The sequence below is a fragment of the Cercospora kikuchii genome (genome assembly GCF_019650295.1).
Source record: "Cercospora kikuchii DNA, contig_00007, whole genome shotgun sequence".
Lineage (NCBI taxonomy): Eukaryota > Fungi > Ascomycota > Dothideomycetes > Mycosphaerellales > Mycosphaerellaceae > Cercospora > Cercospora kikuchii.
In genome coordinates, this window is record NW_025408588.1 from 802,975 (window position 1) to 820,740 (window position 17,766).

The 17,766-nt window shown below is 53.2% G+C and overlaps 4 protein-coding genes across 4 annotated transcripts; 3 read left to right on the forward strand and 1 right to left on the reverse strand.

Annotated features, from left to right (window-relative positions):
- Positions 1–2,478: 2,478 nt before the first annotated feature.
- Positions 2,479–4,012, forward strand: CKM354_001042600 (uncharacterized protein; the record flags this gene model as incomplete). Its single annotated transcript, XM_044805883.1, has 4 exons — positions 2,479–2,721; positions 2,771–3,132; positions 3,211–3,300; positions 3,355–4,012. 4 exons carry the CDS (start codon positions 2,479–2,481, stop codon positions 4,010–4,012), a joined length of 1,353 nt encoding a protein of 450 aa, XP_044661818.1.
- A 1,188-nt stretch (positions 4,013–5,200) lies between these two features.
- On the forward strand, positions 5,201–6,760 carry CKM354_001042700 (adenosylmethionine decarboxylase SPE2; the record flags this gene model as incomplete). The annotated part of the gene is made up of 1 exon (XM_044805884.1): positions 5,201–6,760. One exon carries the CDS (start codon positions 5,201–5,203, stop codon positions 6,758–6,760), a length of 1,560 nt encoding a protein of 519 aa, XP_044661819.1.
- Positions 6,761–8,997: 2,237 nt separating this feature from the next.
- CKM354_001042800 (uncharacterized protein) lies at positions 8,998–14,232 on the reverse strand (the record flags this gene model as incomplete). The annotated part of the gene is made up of 1 exon (XM_044805885.1): positions 8,998–14,232. One exon carries the CDS (start codon positions 14,230–14,232, stop codon positions 8,998–9,000), a length of 5,235 nt encoding a protein of 1,744 aa, XP_044661820.1.
- A 1,086-nt stretch (positions 14,233–15,318) lies between these two features.
- On the forward strand, positions 15,319–17,074 carry CKM354_001042900 (glutathione synthase; the record flags this gene model as incomplete). The annotated part of the gene is made up of 3 exons (XM_044805886.1): positions 15,319–15,620; positions 15,786–15,861; positions 15,914–17,074. 3 exons carry the CDS (start codon positions 15,319–15,321, stop codon positions 17,072–17,074), a joined length of 1,539 nt encoding a protein of 512 aa, XP_044661821.1.
- Between the last annotated feature and the right edge of the window lie 692 nt (positions 17,075–17,766).

Below are 17,766 nucleotides of genomic sequence, written 5' to 3' on the forward strand. Positions count from 1 at the left end.
GAGTTCCGTCTCAGTACCCGAAGTTAGTACTCCATACAGCTCTTCCATCGGGACTGCCAACAGTGAGAGAGGTTGCTGCGATGATCTATGAGAGCTACCATGAGTGCCAAGGGTAACACAGTAGCCCTACTGTAGACTGATGACCGCTGGGGGAAACATCTCTCGCAACTTCAACCGTGGCATCCGCAGATTAATGATCCGATAATCAACCACGAAGCGATCGCCGATTCTTGAAAAAGAGCTGCCGCGGCGCACAAATTCTGCACGTGAACATGAGCTGAGATACTCCTCAATGATCACTTTCCGGCCACCGAAAGGAGTGCGGTGACCTGCCCTCAAACACAGTCAAATTACTTGATGATCAGCTCGCACGTCAAGTTGACGTGCAGATTATGACTATGTCGGGAGCGCTGCCAGGTTTGCCCTGTCGCCAATTCACCAAGGAGACTTTCACCGATTCTTCAGGACATACTCAAGAAGTCGCTCTCAGGTTCATGTACACTTGTGGCGTGCAGTGCAAGAGGCACGGCCACGTTTCTTTCCGAGTCGAATATCTATGACTGTCACCTGCCCGACTAAGGGCATAGATGACAGTAGCGCGTAGTAGGTCGCCTTACAATACAGAGTTGTACGGTGCAAGCCAAACGCTCCGCTTTGATGTCTAAGAGCAGCCTCGCTCCACATTGATGAGTGCATAGAAGCACCAGCTCACCTTCTCCAGTTGAAGGGTGATAACACAGGTCCAAGCAAATATGTGACGCAATGTATGAATGTACTTTCCTGGAGCTGACTGCGTTCTGCACTAGTGCACATTCCAATCCGACGGCATCTACCAAGCTTCTCCTCATTAAGATGTTCGAGCACTCCGCGACGACACGGTCCTGGGCAGCGGCATCGGCTTCACCAGGACAGAAGTGTCAACTTGACTTAAGTGAAGGCGTCATGAGCGTTCAAGCACGATCAGCCCTATTCCAAACTGTTCGGCCGACATCTGCATATTGAAGCGTATGCGGATATTGAAGTACATGCGCAGTCAACGAACACTCTGCTGTGATTTGTTATGAGCGTAAGCTTTTGCGCCAGGTGAGAGCCGCTCTGCCTCAGAGTCTCGCAGAGTCTCGCAGCGAGGGCGTCATGATCAGCAGGAATTCTAACTCCGAGACTGAAGGCATGCACAGCATGTAGTGCTTTGATTGTACACTGTGGATTTTCAGTGGTAAGGCCGAGTCTGATACCGACATCTGCCATGAAGGTTGATAGGAGTTGTGTGATGAAATTGGTTAGTAAAGAGCAGGTGCAGTGCGATGCAGTCGCGCTGACATTGTGGCTGTGCTGTGCGTGGCGGTGCGAGCCGACGACCTTCTCATCCTTGTCCCTTCCACCTTCCTTCCTCTATGCTCACCATTCCAAATGTCAGCCTCAGACCATTTTGACTCCATTTGCCACTTGGACAGGCTCCGTCCAGCCATTGACCCGAGACTCAGTGGGTTCAAAAGTTGATTGGATCCGCATTGATGCCTTTAAGTTGCAAGCATGCACGCCGCAGAAGCGAGCTGCATAAGATGCTCCCTACGCTCTCTCCTGCTCTCACGACTCTGCCTATTACTGGCGCACTCATCAGCAGATGGGAACGCAGGGCGTCAGATTCCCGCAGGAGGCCGTCGGCCACGCGGCCCGCGGCAAGAAGATCGTCTGGTACACCAGCAGCGCATGGTGTAGAATAGGACGACATCGCTAAGAAGCTCCGAACTCGCCACCACCCTCCGTGCAGAGTCCGCGCGCCTTGGGGGCGGGACGACGCTGTTTGCCGAGAGACCATCAGCTAGTCAGGCACGAACGACAGGTGCCGACCCAGCTGAAAGGCTCGTTTGCCAACTTCTGGCGCTCTCAACCCACTAAAAGCACAGCCACGACTCTAGAAGCACGAAACGTTTGTGGCGCGAAAGCATATAGCAGTTGATCACATATGCAGGGAACTTTGTCCGAATTGCGACATCCGACCAATAGTACAGCGTTCCTAGGGTACCGCATGCGACTTTCGCAACGCAATCATGAGAAGTCCATCCCATAGTGCACGGAAACCTGCATGGCCGGGCGCTCCGATAGTATTCATTGAGTCTTGCCATCGCGGAGGATTCCCAATTCATCTCGGTCCCTTGACCTTACACGACTGCATGTCATGGAAGACACTCAAGGGTTCATGCCTTACGTCCATACAACATGAGGCAGCACCGATGTCCATCATGCAGTTAGCTGTCCGGTTGCAGCCTCTGTGGTGGATCCTTGCTAACGGTAGTGCAACTTCGCCGACCCTCTTCGTGAGGAAATACGTTTGAGGAATTCCAGCAATGCGCATCAACACTTGATGCCGACTTCTATCAAAGACACGAGCAGAATACGAGGACGACACTGTTGTTCAAACGTAACGCACGCCTGGGGCTGGATCGATTTATGTGATGCTTAGTGGTCCCAGATCGAATGGCGTCGAACGCATCGTCAAGCGGAAGGTCACCATCGACTATCACAAACGTCGTGCTTCCCTATCGCATGCATGTCTCCCAGAAGTACCTCGACTTGACCCGACGAAAGCTGGAACTCACACGACTGCCGCGGGAGCAACGCAGTCGCCAGCCTACGAGATGGAGTTTCGGTGTCGCCAAATCTGATTTGGAGCCGCTTGTGGATCACTGGGTGGAAAGGTATAACTGGAGAGCTCAGGAGGTAACATTAATGGGGCACTCTCAAATTATTCTAAGCTAACTTTTGATAGGCACATTACAACGATACGCTTCCACAGTATCGTATGGTCGTACAGGGCACTCGGCTGCACTACGTACACAAGCGTTCAACGTCTCCGAACGCTATACCTCTCATCTTCATACACGGCGGGCTGCCTGAGAGCTTCATTGGCATATACCACATGATTGATGGCCTCACGGACCCTGTCAAAACACCGCCCCGAGGAACCGAGAATACACCTTCTTTCCATGTTATAGCACCAAGCATCCCAGGCCACGGATTCAGCGATGTGGTTGCTGAAGAAGGAAACAACGTCTCGTCTACCGCAGAGCTCTTCGATGCCTTGATGAAATCGCTGGGCTATTCAACATACATCGCGACTGGGAGCGGATGGTACGTCTCAGATATGCACAAGGTCTGCCAGCCTGTGCAACCTCCTCATCGAGCTCATGTGAACTGACGCGCAATTAGGGGGTTCAATATCTGTCGTTTGCTGGCACTAGTGCACAGCGAGAGCTGCATCGCGGTTCATACTTCGAACCCTGATCTGCCGGATCCCAGGTCAGTTGTGCGCTCACGAGCTCCGTACACAAAGACTGACACATTTTCATATAGAACGAGCTACGGCTATTCGCACCAGCCCACGTCGATGCCAGCTTCGCCTTCCCAATCGCCTCATGGCATCACACCTCCACTGACACCCGGATCGCCTTCGATCATACCAGAGCGTCCACAGACCGTCGCATACGCGCTGTGTGACTCGCCCACGGGGTTGCTAGCGTATACTATGGATGCCATACAACCCACATCCTCCGACGCCTCCACCTCGTCCTTCAGCAATACTCCAGGCTCGCAAAATGCATGGACACCTACAGCACTAATTGATTGGTGTATGCTGTACTGGTTACCCGGCCCAGAGGTTGCCCTCAGGTGGCTCATGAACTCTGCACCCGTGCTGCCCAAACTCTGGCGCTCTTACACCCAGGTCCCTTTGGCGATCTCGCACTTTGGGAGCCATGAGCAACCGCATTCCAGCGCACGATGGGCAGAATCATATCATCGGGTCCTCCTGTTTCGCAGCCGCTCTGGTAGCGTGCGATTCCCTGCCTGGGAGCGACCGGCGGAAATGGTGGCCGATATTCAAGAGCTGGCTGTGCTCTTGGGACCAATTCTGTATGGTGGGTTTGCGTCTTCTGCGCCCGGCAGCATGGGCCCACCACCAACTGTACCATCATCATCTAATACTGGAAATCCTCCTGGTAGAGGACATTGAGAGTTGAACAGAGCTGGCATCTGTTCTCCGTATGTACAAATGTAATCGACGAGGTACACATTGGGCTCAATGTCGTTGTTTCCCTATGAGCTGCTCAATGGCTTGCGTGATCAACCTGCGAAGGCCGGTGCTATGCAACAATGGCGGTAGTCCCATACATGAAGGCCTTCAATCTTCGGTATGTGCTTCACCTAACGACAAAATTGGGCAACAGATAGGATACGCTCAACGAGCTTGGGTATCAAGCCGTTGCCGAGTGAGCAGCATTCGGAACTGAGTAGGAACAGGCATTTGTGCAACGTCGTCTGATATTTAAATCACGCATGCAGGCATTGACCTGTTGGTCTGCGACGCTCGGATACATGCACTTGGCGTTGGGCTGCATATCGAGAATTGGCCCGCCATCTGCAGCCACGTCACTTTAAAAATTTCGCCCTCGTCCATGTTGTCCACCGCGACAAACTGACCTCGCAAACACCTCAGATTCGGACCTGTAATTCGCAGAGTCCCTCCGGAATTCCTACGAAAGCGGCAACAACGCACGAGCCCAGTGCGACTCACCTTGCGCAATTGCACTCTGCGCCCAGAAAAAGCACGTCGCGTGCTTGATATCAGACTCTCAATGAAGAGTCTGTAAGTCAGAGCCATCTCCAGCAACACTTCCACGTTCCATGCGTCCAGAAGATCTTCTACGAGCACTGTCCAAGCCTCAGAAGTAAGACAACCCAAGTTTGCCACTGTGGTGAATTGAGTGCGACGCTGACCACCGCATGTGGCACAGGCCTAGATAACACCATCTCGACGACCTCGACCTACCAAAGCACCACTTCCCCCAAGCCTATCGACCCGATACTTCCGCCGGGTATCGGAGACCTGTTCACCTCGACCCGCGCATAGTCGACACCATTCCCCGCCGCAAGAGCTCCCATATCCTTTCCTGCGGACGACCTCCATAACACGACCAAGGTCGTCTACCACATTCACAACCGCTTGCTGCTGGCGTAAGCCAGCCTCCAACTCGAAAGGAAGGGTGTGGGCCTTCTCTCCTCAGGCGATCTTGAGACAGTCGCTGAGGCAGCAGACAGAGCAATCACAGTTCAGAGGATCAGCGGATACCCAGCCGCCGGCGCCAGGTCGAGGGGCACAAGTGCGTGATCAAGAAACCAGCCGAAAGAGCAAGCATTGGAAATGGTGAACACTACGATCCCACCCAACTACACCAATTCTCCTTCCTCCTTGAGTGGTACTCCGCATTGGACGATCAATCGAGACATTACTGCTCTCGATCTTGACTCCAGCAATGCATTTGAAGGACCAGAGAAACTCCTAGAAGTATGGTTCACAGAGTCGGACAAGGCGCTGCCGCCTTCGGCAGTGCCCAATGGCCTCAAGGCTGTATCTCAGGACACCTGGAAGGAGATGCTTGACCTGGTCAACTGCAAGGTTCTGTCAGTCATCGAGTCTGGCAATGTCGACGCGTACTTGCTCTCGGAGTCGAGCATGTTCATCTTCCCGCACAAGCTCGTGCTGAAGACTTGCGGCACGACTACTCTGTTGCGCGGGCTGCCACGCATTCTGGAAATCGCAGCTCTGGAAGCAGGCTTCCCGCATGTGAAGGCCAGCCTGCCAGAAGGCAGTAGTGCGGCGGCCAAGCCACATCGTGTCTTCTACAGTCGTAAGAATTTCCTATTTCCAGATCAGCAGAAAGGGCCACACCGCAGCTGGCGCGATGAGGTGCGCTACTTGGACAGGATGTTTTTGGGCGGCAGTGCGTACATGATTGGCAAGATGAACGGCGAGCATTGGTATCTTTACATTACCGGGCCAGGCACTGAATTGACTCCCCCTTCTACTCCCGAAGAGGAAATCCATCAGACTCCAACCCAGCAGATGGTTCTACCTGAAAAGGGAAGACGCATGCCAGAGAATGAAACGGGCGATGAGACCTTGGAAATCCTCATGACCGACCTCGAGGAGCAGAATGCTCGCAAGTTCTATCTCGAGGACGCTAGCTTGATTGCGCAAGACAACGCTCGCTGCTCTCACCTGGCCCGCAAGGACGCAATCGCTCATCTCGGTGTGATCCAGGAGCACAACAACTCCGATCCTAGTATCTCGGGGAACACTTTGGTTACCGGTAGCGACGATGCTAGCTTTGATGTCTTTGCTCAGACTGCTAAGGAGCACGCAGAGCTCAGCTCGGAGTCTGATGATGAGCCGCTTACCTTTGGTGAAGAGCTTAGCACTGAAGGCCACACCTTGGGAACAGTTGTGACCGAAGCTTGCGGCCTCGCAGATGTGTACCCAGCTTCTAAGTATCCGGACGCCCGCATCGACTCCTATCTCTTCACGCCATGTGGCTACTCGGCGAATGGAGTCGTGCCAATTCCCGGCGATGCTGAAAACACTCATTACTGGACTGTGCACGTCACTCCGGAACCACAGTGCTCCTATGCCAGTTTCGAGACCAACGTGCCAACTCGTCAAACCGGACGCTCCACTGTCGATGTCGTACAGCAAGTTGTGGGCATCTTCAAACCTGGCCGCTTCAGCGTCACACTGTTCGAGGCTAAGGACGGCAGCGAGAACGGTAATGCCAAGAACGACAAGCGAATGGACCGCATCAAGGGCTACAAGCGCATCGACCGCGTCGTGCACGATCTGGAAGGCTACGAGCTCGTCTTTAGGTATTTCGAGCGTGACGACTGGAAGGGTGGTGCACCTCGCTTGGGAGAGCACAGCCCATGATCAATGATTTTGCAAATGGGAAGAGTCGATAATGAATGCGTTAGTATCTCCTCATCTCCTTCTGACAAATTGAATTTTTGCGATGTGCTTTGCTTGCTCCATACAATAACTTATCTGCGTACAACATACTTTTGCGTATGATCACGGCCGTCACAATATGTCAATAGATTGTTCAAAATCCTGCTTCATCATCCGCATCGTATCCTTCGTGGTGTGCATCGAACCAACTTTCCTGTGCCTTTTCACCTGCCCAATGAGGACGACACCAAGGTCTGCTAATGGGGTTGCACGTGTCAACATGGCTTGAAAGAATGCCTCCTGCGCGGTAGGGTGGTGTGACGACTCCGGAGCGAACGCGATGGCGGTCGGCGAGATCGAGGTGGCCTTCGCCTGTTGTGCCCGCGTGGCGGTCTTCTGTGTTGAGACGGCGGAGAAAGGCGGACAGGCGCTGGTTTGCGTTGAGACTGTCGGGTGCCATCATTGGTGCTCGATGTACAATCTGGGCTGATTGTTGTAGAAGCTGAGAGAATTGATTGGCGACTGAAATTTATGTCCACGGGGCGCCCACGGTGTTGGTGAATACGTCCAGGAAACCTGCGGAGGCGTTTGAGTGTGTTGTCGAGTGGCAAATGATGGCGGGACACGTGAGTGGAATGTTGCAGTCTTGACTGCTGCGCATCGCTCAGGCACATCGAGTTGTTCTCCTCTGGGGCTATTCGAGCTGTGTTGGCTTGCTGCAGCGGCCTCAAGTCGAAGCGAACGGAAGCTGAGCTGCATTTGCTTGTGATGCGGTGCTTCGCTGCTCTCGGATCTTTGATCTGAAGAGCTCGAGAATAGTGATAGTGCTTGTGGCCTCGAATGTCACGTAAGACAGCTGAGACATCACTCTGAAATCCGGACTTAAGGACGTCTTGAATTTCCAACCTCAAGAACTCACCTTTTCACCTTCAGACAAACCGACACACCATCAAGACTAGATCTTCATAAATACCAGAGAGACAACAAGTCACCGGCAAGATAGAGCGGGCACCTCTCGCTTGACTTCACTTCCAAGAACTCACATCCAAGACCTCAGTATCGACTACCACGATGGACGCCTTCCTCGCACTGCTCAAAGTCGACATCGCGATTGTCAATCTAGTCTGGATTCTTTCTCCACCTCACTCTCAAACTCTCTCTCCTCGTCTTCTATTGCATCTTCGACCTTTCCGTTGCCTTCACGACAAGCAACGCGATTTCCATCATGATCGACTTTGAGCACCGGGGATTTTCCTGTCATCCGGTGGAGCCAGTCGCGGCTCTCTGGATAATCATTGCTCTCATCTCAGCCGCGATTGCCACCCTTCTTGCGGAAGAGCAAGCGATCTGGCATGTGCGACACAGCACGTTGCTAGGCGTCGTCGACGCCTTCACAGGCAACTGGTTTTGACACACTCTCTGAACTTCCGCCAACCACAAAGCAACCAAGCATCAAGAAGCACTACAAACAGACCACCACAATCCAGCAGAGAAACATCAAATCAAGCGAAATTCACATCAAAATGGATCGTATCGCTCTGGAAGTAATGCGAAAGCTAAGCACCCCGATGTTGTACTACTGGATTTTTTGCCTGCAAATTCGCAGAGAGCCAACACGCCATCCGAAACTCAAGCAACGCACGCCTAGGCTCAGCTTCTGTATCTTCCATGTCGTCCTCTTCACGGCCCTCAATTATTGGCTTCGCGACGGAGATTCGTGGACGGGAGTCCATGCTGGAATCGCTACGGCTCTGGCGCAAATCGAGAATATCAAGCGGCCACTGGATTGGATTTGTGCTCGGGAGACGTGAGATGGTGCGCATATTTCGAGTCGCGCCTGGAGTGTCTCCGCTGATAATGCGCGTACAGAGGCATTGAATGCAGCGAAGCAAGCGGCGAGTGCGTCGAGGGGCCACGAGAAAAAGGAGAAGGCAATATCATACCATCAGGATGGAGCATGAGTATCAAAAGATGGGTGTCAAGGATCATTGTCTCATTGTACAGTCATAGCAAGAGAGCATAGCTGCTCAGGGGTATCTCTGCGCGCTAAAGTAGACCCACAGAAAGTCTGTGAAACGCCAATGCATGCTTCGTTTCCTTTTTGCTCTACTCCTCGTTCATCGCGTCGCCCTTCCACTCATTAGTGCGATATCCGTATGTCTTCTAACCTCCCTCCTTTCTCCAGCGCAGCATTCTCTCTCGTATCGTGCTCATCCAATTCAAGGCATTCCATGTATGTTCGACTGCGGGTTGCTGGAGGTGGGGCGTGCACCATTAATGCCTTGATTCTGAAGTGAACCGCCCCGGCCAGCAGACGCATTTGGCATGGTAGAAGACGGGCGAGAGGAATCAGCCATGTTCGGCAAACCATGTGGCATACCTTGTGGCGTACCATGTGGCATAGGGAACTTGACCACCGCAGACAGGCCTCGCTGAGCCGTGCCCTTAGCAGGTCGGCCCACGGGCGCTGTTGATCTCGGAACGCCAGGGGGAGGCATATTGATCTGGCTCGCGCTCAAGCCGGCAGGTCCAGCGTTCGCTGTTTGCTTGTCCATCTTGCGCTGGTTACGTCGCATGGCCAGTTCTTCTTCCACTTCACGCTGCTCCGTCTCGTCCAAAGGTGCATCGGCTGCATCTTCCTGCAACGTTTCGATCGTTGTGAGCTTCCGAATTTGTGGTCCTTTGTAGTCAACATCTGAGAGCTGCTTCTTGAGAATCTTATGCAGAACAGCTTCATCCTTGTCAAGCCACTGGCGCACGTCCTCCTGGGGCATCTCTCGCGGCTCGTACAGCCAATCACCAGCACTGCCGAGCGCGATACGACGAGGGTTCTTCTTGTCCACAACGCGTTGCGTCAAAGAAGATTTGAACAACTGCTTGTCGTAGATGTTGTCTTCGAAAGTGCCACCGATAATCAGACGGTATACGAAGACTGGTTTGGTTTGTCCGATACGATACGCCCGCCCAACGGCCTGCTCTTCGTGAGAGGGATTGAAGCCGAAATCGAGGATGACCACACGATTCGCGCCTTGGATATTCAGTCCGACTCCAGCTCTGGTTGACATCAACATGACTTTGGTCTTGCCCGCGTGAAAGGCGTCAATGACGGGCTGACGCTTGTGTATGCCTACTTTGCCGTCGATTCGGCTGCATGGCAGTTTGGACCTGTTGAGCACCTCCTCGACAATATCGAGGGTCGGAAGACTGCCGGAAAAGACAATGACCTTGTCTCCGCAATGATCTGCGAGACGGAGGATGAGGAGCAACATCTCCATCTTCTTGGAGTACTCGCTGCGGGGATCATCGCTGATACCTTCGACCATGTCCTTCTTGACTTCATCTGAGAAAGACAGTGACTTTATAGCGTCGTCCATGCTCCCGTAGTCCTCAGCATCGACATCATTCTCGGCAGACGGTGTTGCAGAGCCGCTATCACTAGCAGACGGCGTGGACTCCCGTTTCTTCTTCTTCGACTTGGATTTTGCCTTGGGCGGTTCCAGTAGCTTGCGCTTGAAAGCAAGTGGGTGATTCATGAGCAGTGTCAAGGCCGCAAGCCAAGCGAAGATTCTCGTTTGGGCGACCACTGCGTCGAGATCGCTTTGGTCCTTGCGCAACGCTCGAAGGTACTTGTTGTAAACCACTCGCTGTAAGTTAGACAGCGGCATCATGATAACAAATTCCGTCTTCGGCTTTAGCGAGCCACGCAGAACGTAGATATCGGCACGATTGACCTTGGGCTCAATCTGATTGCGAAGCACTGCAAGCTTCTTCAGCATCTTTCGGACTTCATACGGCTCGCTGTCTTTGCGGCTGCCTTGCGCGATCGGGTTAGAGTATTGCTGATTGAACCACTTCTTCTCTCCGAGATAGTTTGGTGCTGCAAAAGACACCAGTGAGTAGATCTCATCCACATCGTTACTCATTGGAGTGCCAGTAAGCCCGATCCTACTTTCTGTATGAAGCCGTGCTGCGGCCTGAGTGACCTTGGCCTTGGCGTTCTTGAGTTGGTGAACTTCGTCTGCGACGACTAGCTCAGCCCCTCTGACCAAATACTTCTCGATCTGCGGACCGATCTCGGCTATCTTGGGCTCAGTCTTCGGGTCTTTCCAGTGAACGTATTTTCGGAGAAAATCGTATGTGATAAAGAACACTCCGCCAACCTTGTACCAGCTGGCGAGCTGGGTGAGAGCTTGATGGGGCTTCGTGCCCTGCTCGATAGAGAAATTGTTCGTGAGCACATGCGGTGCCCAGCGAGATATCTCTCTACGCCAGTTTTGCACCAGTGGAGCTGGAACCAGGATCAGCATGCGAAGTTGTCGTTCCTGGATGTCAGCAGGGCGAAGGTGCTCGGGGATCTGCTCATATACGGCAGGATTATCTGACTGCGCCGCTTCGTTGATCGCAACGAGAGTTGCGATGGTCTGAACGGTCTTCCCAAGACCCATGGTGTGAGCCAGGATGCATCCCTGGCCGCCTTCATCACCACCAGCCGTAAGCTCTCGCCACATGAACTGTATTCCGTTGATTTGGTGCTCTTTCAGCTCACGAGCAATGTTCTTGTCGATGAAGATGAACTCCTCACCATTCTCCTTACACGCGAGAGGGTTTATCGCCACTGTGGATCTGCTGGGGTCGGACTGTATCATAGCTTGGAGCTCCTGAGAGTTGGAACCAGCACTCTTCATTTCCTTGTAGCGTTGCTGACGTAGATATGCCGCAGCCTGCGATTGCTCTGCGTTGATATCGAGCTTGACCTTCTTGACCTTCCTCTTCTTCGGGGTTCCGGCAAGTCGTGTGTCGTCTTCTTCGGATGAGCCGACGAGGTCAATAACCTCGCCCTGTCGTCCGGAATTGGGCTTCGCAGGCGCCCTCCAAAGATTTGACTTCTCCAGAAACAATTCTAGCAGGCCACAGAATGTGGTGAGTGCCAGGCGATCGGTCGAGACAGAAGACCAGGGGATATCTGCAAAGCTATCATCTAAAAGACATTCCGGCTTGCAATATGTATATGCCAGAAAAAGTTTGCCTGCAACTACCACATCGATGTCTTGATTGCTGCCCGAGTAGTCTCGGGCAAGTACTGCAAGCACATCTCGCAACTTTTCGATGAAGGGAGACCTGCGCAGAGCTTTGATCTTGCGTTGTATCGCTGCTCGTTTCTCGGGGCCCATTTCGGAAAGGAGTTTGATCATGATACGCTTTCTGTCGCTTGCGCTCACGAGGTCGTCCAAGTTCCACGATACCACCTCTTGTGCACTGTCATTTTCGGGAGTAGCGCTGTATGCTATCTTCTTTCTCTTCTTCTTTGGAGGCTTCGATTTCACAGGAGTGGAATCTGAAGATATCTCAATTGGCTCCATGGCTGTCTTCTGCGACTTGATCGGGGTATTCACATGCTTCCTCGCAGGCTTCTTGAACATTCCAGAGGGACTAGTCAGGTAGTCTGACTCAGTGCCTTTTTCGTTGTCCGTAGTTTGAGCGTCGTTGTGTCGAGGACGACGCTGTTCCGGCTTAATGCTTGGCGACGACAAATCACGACCAAAATCTGAATGCTCCGAGTCCGGGTGTGCCTGTACCGCGTCCTGGTCAAAATCCGAAGTTTGATGTGAATCAGCCAGCAAATCACCAGCTTCTCCATCCGGTGAGTCTGCATCGTTGATGAAGTCCATATCGTCATGCACAGAGTACTCGTCTGACGCATCTTGGTCTTCCTCCTGGCCCTCGATCATAGGCTCGCCGGTGTCGAGATCGCCGTGCGCAGAATGAAAGTCGTCGTCGTCATCGTTGACGGCGTCATCAACGTTGTCTTCGCGCTCCACACTGAAGCGGTCGTTTGCATGAACGGTGGGAATCTGGCGCTGCGTGCTGGTACCAGCAATAGTGTGGCCAGAGTCGAGGCGAGCTCCTCGTCTAGCGACGTGATGAGGTTCCTTCTTCCTCCGCCAGACATCAATCTTCCATCGCTGCTCTTCGATGTCCTCGACTGTAGCCTCCATGATCTTGCATTGCTCAGCGACCTCTCTCTCATCGCGCCATTCGTCGTGATGCATTTCTGTCTTAAACTTGTGGACTCTCTGCTCGAGGTTGCGAATCAAGTCGAGGGCTCCATTGATCAAGCTGTCGCGAATGGTGCGACTTTGACGCGTTCGCTTCCAGACAGTCCACGCTTTCTTCTCTTCCATTCGAGGCAGGATTTTCTCCTTCCAGGTATCCACAATATCGCGCAAGGCTTTGTCGATCATCGCGTCTAGTCGGGACCCGACGGGCTTGGTCTGGTGAAGCTCGTCCTCTTCTACCTCCTCCTCATCCTCCATTTCTTCTTGAAGTGTGCGAAGTGAGCCCTCGGAATCAGAGTCCATGTAGGCGGGTAGCACTTCCTCATCAGCTGTTGACCTGTGCTTCGCGACAAGGAAGTCCCATTCACCAGAGTTCGAGGCTTCTGGCAATCCCTGAACCGAAATTTCATTGTACTCGATACCCGAGTCGACAAAGGCAGCATTCTCCCGCTTCGCAACATACCTCCCATTCTCGGCCATATGAACAAGCAGAGCTGACCGAGACGTAGTGCCTGTGAGCATTCGCTCTGGGTATGGATCAACGGCAATCGCGTCCCGCCCGTGACGCGTAGTCGTCTTGACAGAACCGCTTTGGGATTCGGCTATGTCAAGATTGAGAAAATGCAGGATCTGCTTGTTGACATACGCTGATAGTCCGGGAGGTCTTGCAGGAGCTTGAAACTGGAAGCATGTGTCGGCTATCTGCAGGTCATCATCTTCTGAGACATTTGCGCTCGTTGGCAACGCGTGGGGCGATGCTTCCCGTGTTGCGGGATTGACCATCATAGCGCTCGGTGTTTCTTCGTAGCTTATTTCTTGTCCCATCTGCGTGTTGCCGAAGAATATATTGTCCACCGGGAGCTTCTCGTTGCCCAGAAAGGCTGCAGGATTGTGCTGTGCTGAGTGTCTTGGCGCCGTTAAGGGAAGCGAGGGCTGGGGGAGCTCGAGTCTTCGTTTCTTGCGAGCACTACCAGCTTCCGCGTCAGTCTCGCCAGCGCGTTTGGCGTTCGTGCTGTCGAAAACGGGCACTGGAGATGTTGGGTCTTGCTCAATGCCAGGTATTGCTGCCGGCGTGGCAGCCACAGACACAGGCGTTTGCGGGATAGGCGCTTCGTCTCCTCTGGGATATGATCTCGACCATGTTCTGAGCTTGCGGATGCAGTGTACTATTGCACTGCGTTGTCCAAGGGACCGAATGGCACAGTCCTCACGAAGAAAGCCCAAATCGACTCCATCGAACAGCACCGCTCCGCAAACGTCATTCTCTTCCAGCTTTTGAGCAAACGAGTCCAGGTCTGGCAGTCGCGCATTTGGCATGTGGGTAATGAGTGTTGTTGCATGGTTGCGAAAGAAGTCTGCCACCTCAGTGGACGTCCACTTCCACGGATCCGGATCCATGATGTTGTGCTGATGGCGTCGCGTGTGGCGCCTTGCCCAAAGTTGATGTTGACAGTCAGGTTGCGCCTTGAAGTTTAGTCAAAGATAACGGCAGAACGCGGTCGGCACCTCGCCGCGTCACGTGTTGCTGATTGCGCTGTGTGAATTCGCAGCTTGAGATCGAAAGTGATGTCAAGTGCAGCGTGCGCCAAGGAACGTTCTGGGTCGTGGAAACTGGCGTCGCCCACCCTTTACTGTGCCTCAATTAATGTATGTGGAAATGTGAGAATGCACACTGTCTTGCACGAAAGGCTGCTGTCCGAACCCCTGCCTTCACCTAGTGACTTGCCAGGTCAGGTTGACAGAGGGCACGGCGGATGACAGGCCAATAGAACGCGTGCTACACGCGTTTCTGGATCTGACCGAAAAGTCTCGGTTCACTGCGCGCTGCAAATCATTCGCAACTCCACCAGAGCATTTCTGGGACACAGCGTGCAGGAGCGTGCGGTGTAGGAGTAGCGGGCGGCGTAACGCGACGCTTCTGGAGAGCGTGGATATCCGCCTGCTCAGAACTTGCCTTCGATAATCCTGCAGAGCAATTCCCCTGAAGGAGCCTTCTGCTCTGCCGCTGTTTTCCGCAATGTCCTACGTTCCGTCACAGCCTCCGTAGATCTGGAGGCTCTTCCCGCCTGAGCAGCGGCGCAGTCACAGCTCTTGCTAGGTCCTCTGACATATTATGTGCAGAATACTTGCATCAGACCTTGTCTTGGAAGCGCGTGTATTGACCAGACTCGCTGTGTCGGCTGCGGTGGAGAGTGGGCAGGACGGATTCGCTCGGACGATGCGCGTGCGTATGCAGATTCCAGAGACGTCCTAGTGTCTTGAGCTGTCTTGAAAGGCTGGACGCGAGGTGCAAAGCCTTTGGCAACGGTTGTGTGAGACCCGTCTCGGTCGCGTCGCCCTGCGTGTGTAGCGTTTGACGCGCCTGGTAGCGTGACGTGGGAAGGTGAAGTCGCTTGCCTTGGCGACATCGGCGAACAAGAGACCCACTCAATGCGATGAGTCCATCTCCAACGAGCAGCACCTCATTTGTAAGAAAACATTCGCATGCCACCCAACATGTATCCAGAGTATCCGCCAGAGCTCAACGACGAGCAGAAGTCGTATCTGTTGACCAACCTCAAGGACTGGTCAATTGCTCATGGCCTGGCAGTCAGAGTAGCACCAACATATGTGCCGACAGAGCAGGATCCCGCTGGAGCGTTAGCGACGACAGCTCCGGTAACACTGTTCCCAAGTCTGTTCCCGAAAGTCTGCTTCGAGCAGGCAAAGTCAGTAGCGAGAGCGTACAATGAGCTCTACTCTGCCATCGCCAGTGACGAGGGATGGTTGACTGGCATCGTTGAAGAGTAGGTACTTTCCGTAAGTCAGAGTACTTTCGTCTCAGTTCTAGCATGTCGTCACATGCAAGTCCTTCTGCACATGACAAGGACTGATTTCGTATCGCGCATGTGCCTCAGATGCGGGCATGATGTGTTCACTTCACTTGAGAAGCAGCTGACATGTGATCATAGGCTGGCTGCAATCGATGAATTCATGGCAGGACTATGGAAGGTGCACCAGGCTGTCAAGAAAGAGGGATATGCGCAGGTATATATCTTCACGCCCTCTTTGAGACGCACAATCGCTGATACGTCCTCAGCCAATTGCTCTTGGTCTGTTTCGTTCGGATTACATGGTGCACGTTGACCAAGGCAACGCTTCGCAACCCACAGTGAAGCAAGTTGAATTCAATACAATCGCATCCTCTTTCGGTGGCCTGTCGAGCCAAGTTGCTGGCCTTCATCGTCACCTGCAATCGATCGGCGCATATCCTGAGGAACTCTCGCGCCTCGTCAATGGATCCGCTCTGCCTGAGAGCACCTCAGTGCCTTCTTTGGCGAGGGGCATGGCTGAAGCTCACAAGGCATACGGCGAGTCCACGACTGGGCTGCCTACATGCGTGGTCTTCTTGGTGCAGAATCCAGAGCGCAATGTCTTCGACCAACGGCATCTTGAGTACGCCTTAAACGAAAACCACGGCGTTCGCACGTTCCGCCTGCCTTTCGGACGAGTTCTTGATGATACGAAGCTCGATAATGATCGCAAGCTCATCTACACGCCACCTCAAAGCCCTGAGAAGCAATACGAGGTCACAGTTGTGTATTTCCGAGCCGGATACTCACCAGACGAGTACACTTCTGATGCGCATTGGTCTGCGCGCCTTCACATCGAGCGCAGTGCTGCCATCAAATGCCCAACAGTACTGACACAGCTCGCTGGTACAAAGAAGGTCCAACAAGTTCTTGCAACACCACATTCCCCTCACCTTGCAAAGTTCCTCCCAGATCAGGCGCAGGCCGCCGAAGTCCTCAGGACCTTCGCTCCAATCTATCCACTGGACAAATCCGAAGCCGGCCTCGAAGCCCGCAAACTCGCTCAAGACCCCGAGAATGCAACCCGCTACGTCCTAAAACCCCAGCGCGAAGGCGGCGGAAACAACATCTACCGCAAAGCAATCCCACCATTCCTGAAAGACCTCCCAGAATCCCACTGGCCTGCCTACATCCTCATGGAAATGATCGAGCCACCCGCGCAATCCAATACCATCTTCCGCAACGGCGAATTGCAAAGTGGCGGGGTGATCTGCGAACTCGGCATTTACGGAGCATGTATCTGGAGAGCCAACGCAGACGGCAAAAGGGAAATCCTCGAAAACTTCGAGGCTGGGTATCTGCTCCGCACAAAAGGCGACCAGAGCGAAGAAGGTGGCGTGGCAGCAGGTTTCGGAGCGGTTGATAGCCCGTGCTTGGTCGACGTTTGAAGAAGGGTACACTATCTAGAAACTTGGACGTTATGGCTTTTGTACAGGTTAGATGATTCGGAACGGGTATTGTGGCTTGCTTCATTTCTCTGGGTCGGAGCGTAGACCGAGCAGCCGTTCAGTAGGACTCTGCGGGTGTGCTTTAACCTGAGCCGGGTCTGTGGGACCGAACCATCGTTCGAAAGACAGGTTCGCGGAGAAACTTCAACGTTTTGGCTTGCACTTTCTAGGCACGTTTTATAGACGGTACGGGATCTAAGACATCAGCCACTCGGCTCCGTCTGCCTTCAGACTTGTTTTTTTGTTGTTCTCGTGTAACCCAAGGAGACCCTTGGTTGTACGACCATCGTACTGATCAGATTGCGTTGCGAATTTGTGCGCAATTTTGTTCAAGGGCTAAATCTGGTCAATGCGTTGCCATGTGATATTGTGAATGATGTTTCACATCCCAGAAGCACGCGGGCAAACACAATTCAAAAGCCTCGTTGCGCATGCTGTGATGCGGGCAACTCAATCTATCAGTTTACATCGTTATACCCAGCTACTGCGTGAACTGGTCTTAGCAGATCCCCTAGCACAAGGTCTATGCATGCTCCGCGTCACTTCAAATCCCTCACAATACCACCAAGCGTCCGCTCGCCATCCTCGCGGCACACCTGACTCAAGTGCTTTGCGAAACGATCAATCGTCGC